Here is a 14,420-nt window from a genome sequence, read left to right as displayed (position 1 = left end):
CCCCTCCCTCCCTTATATTGAATTGCACCTTGGGCAATAGTGCAGAATCGTGAATCTTAACTTCTTCCAGCATATGTTCCTGGCAGATAAGTAAACAATCTGGATGTGAAATGAAAATTTTAATTAATACAGTAATGCTATTACACCTCGGTGTGCAAATCCCATTCCCCATCCCTGCGACAATAGACAAAAGTACAGGCCAATTCCAATCCTCTGTTTGCAGCCCAAACCCAATTGTTCTGCGAGCTTGTTTCCTTTGAGTGAATCCCATTCCCCATTCACGCATCTGATTTAGTTTCAGCAACACTTTTGTAATACAGGAGGAGGACTTGTACCAACTGTGTTGGGTTAGTATTGTGTGAATCTTTACAAATTGTGAAAGAAATGTTATTCTAAACGAGTTCGTGTTGTAACATGTTCACTGTTCACATTAGACGTCGAATTATTAAATAGAAAAACATTTATAAAACTGATTTAAAGGCTAGACTGCATTTAAAAACAAAGTGCACTGATTTTTTTCCATTAACCATTACAACTAATGAAGTCAAAGCTATAGTTACCATGCATGTTATGAGTAGTAGTACACTGTAAAAAAATTATATATATAATATATATATATATATATATATATATATATATATATATATATATATATATATATATTGTTGGTTTAACAAAAAAAAAAGAACCTGGATAACCTGGCAACCTTTCTGGTTGCCCTAAATTTTGAGTTCGTTTAAATAAATTAAAAAATGAGTTAATACAATGAATGAGATTGGTTAGAAACAACATATTATGTTATCTGAACCACATAAATTTAATTTGACAAGAGAAAAAAATTATCACAAATAACAAATCATGAAAATATATATTTTTTTACAGTGTAGTAGTAGTAGCCTATGCCTATTATTTTACAGCGCATTGATTTAAAAATAGATATATTTATATAGGCTAGTGGGAAGTGCATGAATAAGATTTTATTCGCAACGTCATAAATCACACTTTACACGTAATCTTAATTCATGAAGAAGGTATTAATTCATTTGTTTTGTGAAACTTATAGCATCGTGTTTCTGTCCGTATAACGTTGTAGTGATCTAAGCGGTGGAACAGGTGGAACAAGCATCGAGTCCCTGAAGGGTGAAACGTCTCATACACACATCAAAGAGTGTGATCACCTTAATTCAGAGATATGACACACCTAAATGCTAAAAAGTTTTACACCCTGAACACAGTAACATGAACGTATTTACAAATAAAAACATGAGCTCTAAATTGAATAGAAAGAAAGAAAGAAAGAAAGAAAGAAAGAAAGAAAGAAAGAAAGAAAGAAAGAAAGAAAGAAAGAAAGAAAGAAAGAAAGAATAAACAAGCCGAATGTAAAATGTAGATAGTAATACAAACTGTCAGCTTCTACGTATGCAGTCAATGTGTCACAAAGCGTTTGTAGGCGCCACTCGGCGAAAATCGGCCCATATTTTAAAGCACCTGACGCTTTGTTCACTTGTTTTTATTGGAAATTGTTTTGTAATACTAAATGACATGGCTCATATTCGTACCACCCCTTCTTCTGTCCAATTTCCATCCTATTGTGGGTCTCAGGGTAAATCACAATTCATGTTCGCCCTCAGTTTCCCTAAGCGTCCCTGTACAGTAATTGTTTTGCCATTTAATTTGGAACGGCGGTCCCTACAGAGCAGTCGGGAACGCCACGCGCTGACAGAGTTCATCTCAAATCTAAGCCGAAAAGCCAGATGGTTATTAGACAGCCGAAACGTTGGACTATTTAAGCAGTGCTGATCGAGAAGATAATTATTGTAGATATATTTAGCGTGTAAGATACATTTCTGTTTATGTTTAGCAGTGCGTTAGCAGTGTGTCAAGGCCTGCGTTCTCTCTGCCCGACAAAATCCATTATATTTGATGCAAAAATAAAAACCGCTTAGTTAATACATAACAGGAAGAGTACATATTTATTAAACGCATGTTCGGGTACACCACTACCGACATGCCTGTTACCTTTTGGCACGACTGTATAAGAGCATAGTCAAGAACAATATTCATTAATAGTTTAAATAAGCAATTTAACAAGGGTTATGCATTTTTTAAGACAGATTGTCTTTATTCAAAATGTCTTTGCTCGGCAAATGAACAAAGAATCGAGGTATCACCCTTTTAGATACATTTCCTTTCCATTAACATGACAGGATTTAAGTTACCATCGCAGATAAAAAATACAACATGAACTGCTTCGCTTCAAACTTTAAGTCTTTCTGAAATCAAATGAACGAGTGACTAGCACTTGAACCACAGAACAAAAAAAGTCCAAATTAAAAATATTGAAAGATAAGGATTTTTTTTCTTCTTCACATTTGATATTTTAAATAGACTGTCTAATTTTAGGTGTCGGTTTAATAATTATAAACAATATAACCCGTATAATCTAAACGCTGAAATCTCTCACTTTGAAATCCTTATAGTCGTATCATTTGAATTTCAGAGTGCCAAACATAATGGTAAATACAACAGGCTGTACAAGAAACATGAATCCTAACCGTTAGTTGTGTGCAAATCAAAGTCATTCAAATAATAATAATTATAATATGATGAGAATAACAATTATATTAACTGTTCAAACTAAATTATCATTATTATAGAATCAAATCGTACATAATAAATAAAATTAAAGGCATCCAAATCCGGTAGCCATAATAATAAACGTTTGAACATTTACATTTCTTACAGTTCTGGGCACCTGCCTTATCTATTCCAAGATCCATGCTGGGATCCAATGAACCTCTCGTATGGTGAAAAGTTCATGTCCACACGGCCTCAGTAAAATGTCTCGATCATTCCTCACTTCTTATGTACATGCATTGCTGTATTCAAGTTTTCAAAGAGGAGACTGTTTTTAGCGGCTCAGTCACATAGCAGCGGCATGTGCTGATGAGTACGGGTCAATCCCACTCTTGGTCATACCTGGGAACAGTATGTAGGCAACAGGCGGCTGTAAACTCGATGCCGACCATGCGGTGCAGTTACACGGCACCACGTACCCAGGGTTTGTGGGCGACGGGTGGGTGTGGGTGTGCTGGCTGTGGCAACCCAGGCTCCCGAATGCGCCGTTCTGGTATCCCAGAGATGATGCGTAAGGTAAAGTGCTGGTGGCCAACGTGTGGGGCATCTCTGTCATCTTCTGGATGGCACTGGTGCTGAACTGGCTCGGGTCGAGGAACGAGTAAGGGGAAGATGTGGGTGGCAGGAACGCACGGGCTTTTTCCGCGGAACTTAAGAGCGAGTCCGTGGCTGAGACCTGAAGTCCTTTCAGGTGATCCGTGTCGCCCAGATAGGGCAGAGGAAACACGTACCTGTCCTTCTTGAGGAGGTTCTTGGGCTTGCGCCGGGGTCTGTATTTGTAGTCTGGATGTTCTTTCATGTGTTGAGCCCTCAGCCTCTTGGCCTCGTCGATGTACGGTCGCTTCTCGGATTCAGAGAGCAGCTTCCACTCGGCGCCAAGTCTTTTGCTTATTTCGGAATTGTGCATTTTTGGATTCTCTTGAGCCATTTTCCTCCTCTGGCCTCTTGACCAGACCATGAAGGCGTTCATTGGTCTCTTGATGTGATCTACCGGTTTTGACATTTTTCAAGGCGCCCGTTTAAAGTTCCCTGTTAAAATAACAACGAAAAAGTTCTTCGACCAACCAAGGGAAAAAAAGTATTCACCTGTCCTGCAGACAGACACTGATCATGCCACTTCTAAAGAGCAGGAGAAGTAGGGAAACGGCATCAATGGGGGAGAAAATCCAGTAATTCTTCCGTGTTTGTCGTAAAGTTGAAAGATTTTTCTTCTTCAAAACGCTGACACTGTTCGGCTCAGAGAAGAACAGCCACGCGCGCCACAAAATCCAGCGCGGGAAGCGAAGTTTCCGCGATCTGTTTGCCTGCTTTTTTTCTCGGAGGATTCTCGCCCCGCGAAGCACCTGGCTGGGAAATGAGGAGTAGCGCGTGAATGAGAGCCAAAAGCGGTGAAGTTCAAAGGCTGGGCTGGTTCGCTCTGCACGCGATCTGACATAATCGCAGGGCGTTCACGCGCCAACCTGAGCGCCCAATCAGCTTTGAGAAAGCCACATAATACCTACCAAAATATGTATATTACAACACAAACAAAGATCGGGGAGGAAAAGGAGGTGACTCTCTTCCCACCCCAAATCCATTTAGTTGAAGGTCTACAAACACAGACCTTCAACCTTTTTGTAATAAAACCTGACATCTACCAGCGTCAATCCTTCAGAGACGACAGATGCCTGAAGAACAGACAAATTCTTATTTTAAACATCGCTTTCCATATGCGAACACGCTTCTGTGCGTGCATTTAAAGTTAAACTGGACATTTATTTAAAATATTTTAACAATTAATCTGACGTTTATGTTTTTTTATTTTTTATTATCTGTCCTTTTGCAGCATATTTGTTGTTTATTGGTTTATTTTGGTTAAACAACATCATAAATTAAGCACATATGGAAAGCTTAATCATTAAAACCACAACGCACTAATAACTTAATTGTCTAAACAGAGAAGAAGAAGAAAGAAGAAAAAATGTATTAAAGATCTCCGAAAACAAACGCGCTGTCTGAGGCAGTGCCCCCCAGGCCAATATTTCCTAAATGAGAACAATTGTCCAAAGCTCTCCTGGGACAGGCTGGGTTGGGGCTTGCACCTGTTTTGCGGCTGTAATCTCACATGTGTAGAACATGCCCATGGACCCTTTATGAATGGTAACATACCCACGCAAATTTGGCATTTCGAAAACAATGCCAGTTGCTCATAGAATCATGACATCCGACAAATAATCAAACGCAGATGAAAACCTTGAGCTGTGTGATGCGTTTTTGTTTCCAATTTGTTCATCTTTCTAACAGATATTTGCACGAATTCTGGTAGATTAAATTCCTATTCAGAATATCACGTAATTGCTTAAACATTAGATTCATGGTCACAGTATAAAGTTACCTTAATCCTTTTCAGTAGAACATATTTTACATTAAAGTTACGGCTTATTACCCCTTTGTTTTTTTTCTCGTGTTCTTTCTCCCTTTTCTCTTTTGAATCTGACAAATAAACTTTCGAATTAATTTGGAATTGTCCAAATCTGAAAATGTGAAAATTGTGTGAACAGAAATATTACAAATTCAAGGTAATGTTTTGTGTTAAGGTTCGCGCACCAAAACCTTTAACATGCAAATTTGAGTGTTTAAAAAAGATCAGGGTCTTAATGAGCCTGAGGCAAGGAGCTTGATATATGAGAGGCACGGGTGTAATTATTAAGTGAAATGTATAAGATATGTGATATCTCGTGCAGGGGCCTTCAAGCGTGACATGAAGAGAGATCTGTCTGTAATTTAGCACACGAACATATATTGTCTCTACCGTATTACATGATACAGCGTTCGTTATTTAAAACGCAAGTAATAATCTAAAACGCATTTCAATGTTTGGAAATATTTAAATTGCTTATTTAATAATTTATCTGTTTGTTAGCTTGAGAGCTTTAATATTTTTTTTTTTGTTTTACGTCTAAAATGGTCTAACAAACATCTCTTATTATCGGCGAGGGTTATTTAACTGACTATGCACTTCATTTGTGTGTGTGTGTGTGTGTGTGTGTGTGTATAATTTCCCCTGTCTTGCTCTCCCAAGGTCACTTTATAGCTGAATATTAACGCAGATGTATTGATTTTCACATATGCAATCACGTGTATAGCCTATGCAGGAGTATCGGCTTTGCAGCATGCAGGTGAAGATGGTTTAATTTATTTTAGCCATCAGAATTATGTGAATTGTTGTTTCAATTTTTATTGTTTCTACTACTCTTGTTGCAACTTTATTTGGCAGTGTCATATCAACTCAAGTGTCATAATAATCTTACTCCTAATGACACGTTTTACGGAAATACAGCATAATAAAAGCAAATTTAGCTACCTGGACTTGTATAATCTCTGCCATACATTAAATTCTGACAAAAATAAAAACAGCGGTTGTCTTCCAATGCTAATAAATAAAATAAATAAAAAAAGTGAACTTTTTTTTTTTAATTAAGCAAAGCCCATGTGTAGCTATATAAATCCTCAACGAGGCGCTGATGGTAAATGCGTCTGGAGAGCATGAAGTGTGTTTTCGTAGGGGTGCCGGCTCGATATCCATCAAGCTTTACCGTTCCACCGCCTCTCAGCCTCCCTCTCCATTTCAGAGCACAGCCGAGAGCAGTGCAGCTTGAAATCCGGAGAACACCAGCCTGATAGAAACAGAAATTACAACGGGAATTAACAGAAATTATTGGGGCACACAGCATTTGACATAGAGATGATGTACTCAACGCCAAATGAAGTGCGATTTGTGAAATCAAGCATGCTGAGGCGCGCGCGTCATTAAATGGGAGCTCGTCATAATGGAGGAGATATTCCGTGTGTGGAGTATGGATCGCTCACGTGCGCAAAGTGAACTGCTTGCACTTCTTTTTCCGCGTACCGAGGACTTTAGCAACCCACCAACGCATGCAAAGGTGTGCATGTGTATTTATGTTTTGATGTGTAAGATACTGTATATCAGATGTAATCTAATACGACTACAAATTCGGGTCGGATGTTTTCTTTTTTTTATTGAACGCATTTTTTTTTTCAAAATCACTTGTTTGTTCAAGTCCTTTTAACTAGCTACCTTTACTATACCAGTAATATTTCGATATCACTGTATGCTATTATTCACATTCTAACTGCTATCCGATAGTCTTTAAGAACGTGCACTGACATGATCAACATTATTGCTGTTCCCCTAAAAATACAAAGAACTGTTTCTTTAAAAGTGTATTACTCTCAAGCATTTTCAGGTCGACTGAGATGCACAAAGGCATCTGAAGTCGATACATACATACAACAACAACAAAAAAAAAGCCATTAGCAAAGCTTCAGTCAATTTAAAGCCTAAAGTTGCACTTAGTGGTGTTTTATGTGATGATCAACCTATAGAAACTCGACTGCCGCGTGAAACCTATTTAACCCGCTGTTGAAAAGTTTAATTAATTACTTTAATAATAATAATTCTAATAATAATAGGCTAATAATAATATAATTGGCCTGCCTAACAATATAGGCTACGCATTTGCCTGAACTTCCCCATCAATAACTTTATCCAAATCAAGTTAAAATAGACTCCATGAGAAAATCTATAACGTAATTCATATAAAGAGATATATTATTGAACTTTATCGCTATATTATTTTTATTTAGAAACCTACGGTAATCAATCACGTATCTTTAGATGTTTTACTGATCATGACTCTAAAATTATGGTGGCCTACATAGGACAAGCGACTTGGAAACCAGATGGATGAATGGGTATTTCAGTGATATAGAATGAAAATAGGTCAACTCAATATCAACAATTCCATTAAATAGAAAAACAATTCGGTTACATCGCCGTTGATGTGTTTTCTCAGAATCAGCGGTAAGATTGAGTAAATCCCACGTGTTCCGACCCTGATGTTTCACACAGGGTTCATGAGATGGATACGGTGGTACAGTAGCTGTCCATGGTCCTGACGCGCTAAGTGGCTTTTTCCACTGCTAACTCGCGGTCCCACTCAGGACTCCTCACAAACCCGTGTTGACATTTCAATGCTTTTTATTCTTTTTTCATCCCATTTGCTGCTGTGATTCTGCTCGCATGATGCTGCAATAGATGTTTTCCCTCTGAGAATTTGGAAGTGTGCTCTGCCAAGAAACCTCTGCGACTATGTTGCATGTTGTTTTGTAAGCCAATATTCACCCCCTAGGAATTATCTTGGTAAGTTAAGTTCTGTGCGTAACATTGCGGATTCAACAGTGGAAATAGTAGTGTGCTTACAACGGAAATGCTCTCATGTATACAAAGCACACGAAGAACATTTCAAATGTCTGACCTAGTGGGAATGCAGACATTATTCAAAAGCAGAGTCCCTCTTTTGCCTTGGCGTAACCTCATATGCAGTTCAGAAATTAAATTTTCCAAAGAAGTCCTAAGAATATCATGATAAAACTGCTCACAAGTCATTCTGAATAGACACATAGCAACATATATTTAGAAAGCCAACCAACATATTTTAAAGGTTACTACAGCTCAAAAAGAAATAATCTATTTGAAACTAAAAATGCAAGAACTATACAAACACTGATGGTGACTATAATAATATAAACCCATGGGATATGGTGTTATATGTTTTACTATTAATGACAAAGATAGCTAGGATTAACTACTTTACTTGATTGCTAAAAAGTAATGAAGAGCCAATGAAGTAACCAGCATATAAAATGAAAGCTTTACATTGGCAAATGATATACTTAAAGACCACTGGCACTTAAAATTAATCATTATGTTCTCACCCTAAGGGCTGCTGTCAGCCAATTATATAGACAGACTGTAATGGAAGTTAAAAGTTGTTTTGGCATGTTTTGAGCCAACACTAAGCAAACCCCTGATGACCTCCAGCAACTTTTCACTCCGACTGCCAGCCTGAAAGGTAAAATTCAGAAAATTCTACCCATTATGAGACAGTGGGCTGAAAAGTGGCGGAGTATTGCCTCAACCTCCCCCTCCGTTCCATCTCCCTCCCCCAGCCTGCTTCCTCCTCACAGACCGACATTATTTCGCATATTCAAATTGCCAGTGTTTGTTCTGGCCGTGGCTCTTGGCTCCCATTTCTCTCCAGTGTGGAAATTGATTTTAGTCAGCTGTCACAGCCAGCATTTTTCTGGAACCTCTGCAAAAAATATATATTTACAAAAAAAATTCTGTTTGGTTTGGAGAAATTTCATTAGCCCACGCAGCATCCCAGGCCCTTTTTTGGAGCGGCCATACGAGTGATGAGCATAATGCTATTTTGGGAAAACGGTGAAAGACAAGCCATCGATGCCTTCGAGATTGGACAGCGTGTCTGGGAAAGTGTCCAGTCATGGCCAAGCCCAGTCCATCTTCGGATGTTTACATATCTGTTTCCTCTTCCTCATTCTCTCCCCATATCAATCTGTGATCATCAATAGCTGGGACCAAGCCCTAATCAAAACCGAAATGAGCATCGGGCAGAAACGTATGACCGACAGGAGACATATAAAATGGGCAATTCTCATGGTCAAATATTTTTACAATATAACATTTCATGAAGGAGCCCAATAAGGGCCCCTTAGAGAATCATATGCCTTGTGCAAAGGGCAGAGTTAATGAAAAAGGAAAGACAGAGCCAATGATTGAATGAAATAAAATAGAATGGAAATTAAAAGAGGTTCAAGGCAATGGTTGATAATGAAAAGAGGAGGGTAATGCTTCAGAGACACAGAAGCAAGCATCGCACAATCATACAATACAATTAGGATTAAAGGGGCCAGGCACAGATAACAGGAGATAGGGATGAATTATCACCCAAAAAGAGAAATGGGGCCTCTTCTCTGACCTTCATTAAGAGGAAGAAAGGCTCGCTCACGGCCAGGATGACTCGCGGCACACTTTCAGCTTCCTGATTGGTAATTGTGACTCGGAGAGTCCCTGCTAGATCAGCCTCTTGAGGAACCAGATGGAAAATAAAGAGGTTTAGAAATAAATAAAAATTCATAAAAAAACGCAATTCAAAAACCAGTGACACCTGTGTCGCCGCTTTAATCCAAGTAATTTTTTTATTTGTCCTCGTTTAGGTGTACTTCCATCGACAGTTAAAGTGATAGTTCACCAAAAAATAATTTACTCATGTCATTCCAAACCCGTAAGCGCAACCATGAACAAACCTCATTGGTTCCCGCGTGTCAAGCAAGCAGCAATGAGCGTCTGTGCTTGTCATATTTGATGAGCTCTGTGTGTAATTTCAATGCTATCTCACGACCAATTCGTATGAATTTGTACGAGTGATTAAAATGTGGTTAATTCGTACGAATGCATACGACCTCACGCGTACGAATTCGTACGATTTTTCTAAACCCACTTGATGGGTAGATTTAGGTTAGGGGCGGGGTCAGGGGTAGGTCATTCGTACAAATTCATACGAATTTGCCAACTCATACAATTTTTTTTAGCAAAAGGTTTAAGCAAATATTGTACAAATTCGTACAAGTGAAGTCGTATGAATTGGTATGAATTAGCCACCTCGTAAAATTCATACGAATTGCCGTGAGATCGGGTTGGTAATTTGATCAATGTTTATATAGGAATAAAAGCTTAAATTAGATCTGTTCTTCATAGAAAGCAATTGTATCTATCAAAAAGTATTTTGGTGGCAAGGACTTTCAATGGATGGACAAAAATGAAGAGAGAATATTGAAATTATTTGTATTTCAAAGACGAACAAAAGTCTTGTTAGCTTTCAAAAAGGTTAATTGTTGGGTGAACTGTCCCTTTAAGTTGTAGTGAATGAGATAATGAGACAGTTAGACATAAAACTACACAAACTGGACTAAAAAAACAAGCTGCAAAATCAGTAAAAACAATGTAAATCACATTTAAATTCCTTTGTTAGCTCTGAATGCAACACTGAGGGAAAGAATAAACCCAAACTCAAATGATCTTTTATATACAAATCAACTTAAAAAGAATAGTTCACTTAAAAATTAAAATTCTGTCATCATTTACTCACCCTCAAGTTGTATCAAACCTGTATGAATTTCTTTCTTCTGCTGAAACACAATATAAGATATTTGGAAGAATATGGGTAACCAAACAGTTGATACCCCATTTACTTACAATATGTATATTGTTCCTACTATGGAAGTCAATGGGGTCCATCAACTGTCTGGTTACCGACATTCTTTAAAATATCTTCCTTTGTGTTCAGCAGAAGAAAGAAATTCATACAGGTTTGAAACAACTTGAGGGTGAGTAAATGATGACAGAATTTTCATTTTTTTTAAGTGAACTATTCCTTTAACACAAACACTGACATTCTGCTTTTCTTTTACAGGCTAATATTAGTAGTGACATCCACAGTTTAATGGAAGAACACAACAGAAGCAAGCATCTTGCAACCACGCTCAGAACCAAGGTACACAGAGAGAGAGAAAAAAGGGAAAGTAAAAAGGAAACCAAAAGGGTAATGATAAAAGGAGAGTCAATTAAAAGATCTGAATGCCTTTGAATGCAGAAAAATTGATTTAGATGAAACTGTAATAATAAACATTGGTACTGGGTGTTGATTGATTCTTTTTATTGGGAGGGGGATCTGTTATTGCATTGTGAGATATCAGTTCTCCTTTTCCTTTACACTTTGTGATTCTCAATGGAGCAGCAGTTCAAAAGACAATTCTATTTGGCTTCCTATTAGAACTGCGCTCTGAAGCGCTTTTCAGATCGTTTCCTTTTGAATCAGTTTAAAGTGCTCCTGTGTGTTTGTAGGAGATGAAAAGCATGTTCTAAAAGCTTGTTTATTAACTTTTTCGGAGCATTAACACGAGCCAATTGGAGCATTTATATTTAATAGTTACAGTATTGGCTGTACCACATCTACACCTTGTTGACCAACAGTTAGTCTAAACTTCTTATACTGTTTTGCACTCAGCTTTATACGAAACGTTTATTCGACAACAAACGCCGCAAATAAGGTGTGGACAGCGCTTGGATTCTGCGTCCTCTGAACGTTCGAATCCATTTGAAATCACTACGTGTCTCTCGTCCTCTCTCTCTCTCTCTCTCTTCTTCACTTTTGAATATAATGGCTATAGTAGGCTCTCAAACAAAAGGGCTTTATCACAGTCTCCTAATGTCACCCCCACAGCCCCTCTCTCATGGCCACCAACTCCTTCCTCTCTTTTCTCATTCATTTATTCCACTGTATGTGGAAATAGGCTGGCCAACAATTAATTTCAGAGTGAATTCAGGCAGGATCTATTACCCCCTCACTGCCTCCATTGCTCTAATGGAAATCTATTTCACTTCTCTTTTGTGTCCAATATAATTTAATGCCCATTTTATTAATGGCCTGAAATAATTATGGAAGCCTTTTGTGATTTTTGAGTATGTTTCATTTAATTGTGCAATAAATGTCTAATCAGGCCTCCCATCTGAAGCCATTATGGCATTAAAATTAACAATTACGCCATGAATGTCTTGGTGAATGCGTCGAGGTCTATAGAAATCGCTGTTGATAACAAGACACACATACATCATTCATGAGAGTTTTTTTTTTTTTTTTTTTTACTCGCAAAGGAAAGCGAGAGATATGGGAACGGGTGGGAGAGAAAAAAGAAAGAGAGAAAAGTGGAAGAAGAAAAGGAGGAGAAGAAAGAGGCACAGGCTCTTTATTCCTTTCAAAAGAGGGGATGGCTAAAAGATAGGGCATTCTAAAACTGTGTCACCCACTCGACTTCTTTTCTTCGCCGGTCTCTCTCTATCTCCCTTTAATTTGCCTCACTCTTTATTTTTTCGAGTGACAGATTTCTCGGGGAATGGAAATGTATTAACCGTTAACTTGAGCGATAAAATATCTATCAGCCCTTTGTGCCTCTTGCCCAGTCTGCAATTCTGAGCCGTGTGGCACCCGTTTTGCCTGTGTGGGTGACCAAAGGCAATTAAGAAGACATTGGCCCTCTTTCTGTCTCTCAATCTCTTTCTGTCCCACAGTCACTCTCTCTCAACTCAAATGGGGCAGCTACTCAACGCACCAGCAAGAATTGTTTTCTTAGTTGCCAAGTATACAAATTTCACGGTTTGGAGGAACTCCATCCAGCAGTAAAAAGCCTTGTCAGTTCCTCCTTGTCACTTCCCAGCTAATAATTTACAATTGGTTTTGGTGCATCTACTTTAATGGCGGCCGGGTTTGTTTCCCACTCCTGCAGCGATCTGCATGTGGCCTCAAAAGACTGTAGATTGTTTTGAAGTGACTGCTGTCTGCCAATCTGGGCAATGGTGGATGTCATTGGACGACGAGAAAAGCATTTGGCCCCAGTTTAACCTCTACTCACGCTGCCTGCCACGCTTTACACACCAAGGGACTTATTCACTGTGCACAACTAGATTAATTTAACGGATGATGAGTAAAACTAACAAATGAGATCTCGACTGAAAAAGTAAACAGATTTACGAATGAAAACGAAAGGTCGATTTCTTTCTTCTCGTGTCCCTGGCATCTGTTGAGCTGCCTGGCATTCAAAGCATGGTTAACTTTACATATCATTCATATTATTTTATATATCAGCTATGAGAATGATTCGCCTTTGAACCTCGCTGAGCTGAGGGAAACGCTATTCCTCACAACCTACGCAGATTTCATCAATCTAACGCTGAATGATATCTATCAGGCCATTACGGTTTCCTTCCTTTAAACTTATCCTCTCAAATTTAATAATCCATTTAACTGATGTGCAAATTAACCTTGGCATTCACACAAAAACCACTTTTATAAGTCACACCCCACACCTTTTCTCCCTTTTTTCATCTCTTCTTCCAGCCAATTTAATTCCAGGCTCCAGATTTCATGGTCAATTTTATTTTGCTCACTCTCAAGGAGTCCGTCATCAATTCTTCACAACTTTTCATGTCCCCCTTTCTCTCCAGATTCGCTGCGAAATTGCCTATTCAGGCCGCTAAATAAGTGTGACCGCTGTAAATTTGCTGCGACGCCCCACGCTTTTGAATATGCATTTGGAGTGCTGACCTCCAGCGGTAATTAGTTTTAGTCTTTGTTTATCCTTTACACAAATCACACAGCCTCTTTTCTTACATCCCTTCATGTGCATCCCTCATTCTCTTGCCTCTCTGCACAGAACTCAATCGAAACACAGTGAGAAATCCTTGGCAGGATCTTACAGAGATTGACCTCTGCCATCAGACCAAAGAGTATTTAAGTCATATAGTCATGACATACTACATCCAGCATGAATACAGACTTCAAAATGTATACGTATGAATACATCCTGATGAAAGTGCACTGAATGCACAGAAAACGCCTCGGAAAGAGACTGCCGTGGTCAATGGAGTCACCCTCATCTTTACATAGGACCTCTTCCGAGACTCAAGCGGACTCTAAGACTAGTCCAAGGATGCTCAATTCTGCTCTTTGAACTCCAGTAATAAATAAACCTAAACAAACTATTCAATGTCTTCAGGATTACTTGAATAATACACATTGCTGACCTCATTGTATTTTAAACTGTGTACAATAAGGTCAGTCAGAACTTGTTCATGCACAGTTTGATGGAGCGTCGGTGGGTTTTGTGTAGTCGAACCACGGTCGTCATTCATTTGACTGAACAAGTATACATGACAATGTATAAGGGAAAAGTGTAGGAGTATTTTGGAGTATATGCACAACACCAAAGCCAATGGTGGTCTTGTTAACATACAGTTTACTGTACATTGTAAAGAAAAGAAAAAGAATATGATCAATAAGTGATGACATTATGTTTTTACATTG

The 14,420-nt window shown here is 38.5% G+C and overlaps 1 protein-coding gene and 1 long non-coding RNA gene across 3 annotated transcripts in view; both read right to left on the bottom strand.

Annotated features, from left to right (window-relative positions):
* Positions 1–962: 962 nt before the first annotated feature.
* sox14 (SRY-box transcription factor 14) lies at positions 963–4,121 on the bottom strand. The gene has a single exon (XM_079628944.1). It carries the CDS (start codon positions 3,638–3,640, stop codon positions 2,924–2,926), a length of 717 nt encoding a protein of 238 aa, XP_079485070.1. The 5' UTR covers positions 3,641–4,121; the 3' UTR covers positions 963–2,923.
* A 2,000-nt stretch (positions 4,122–6,121) lies between these two features.
* The window catches only part of LOC307006697, a 46,197-nt gene continuing 37,898 nt past the window's right edge, over positions 6,122–14,420 (bottom strand). For both annotated transcript variants that reach the window (XR_013799503.1, XR_013799504.1), the window contains one exon: positions 6,122–6,293. This is a non-coding gene — a long non-coding RNA (uncharacterized lncRNA). The remainder of the gene's footprint in view (positions 6,294–14,420) is intronic.

Source organism: Phoxinus phoxinus (assembly GCF_949152265.1).
Source record: "Phoxinus phoxinus genome assembly, chromosome: 11".
NCBI lineage: Eukaryota > Metazoa > Chordata > Actinopteri > Cypriniformes > Leuciscidae > Phoxinus > Phoxinus phoxinus.
This window is presented reverse-complemented; position numbering and strand designations above follow the sequence as displayed.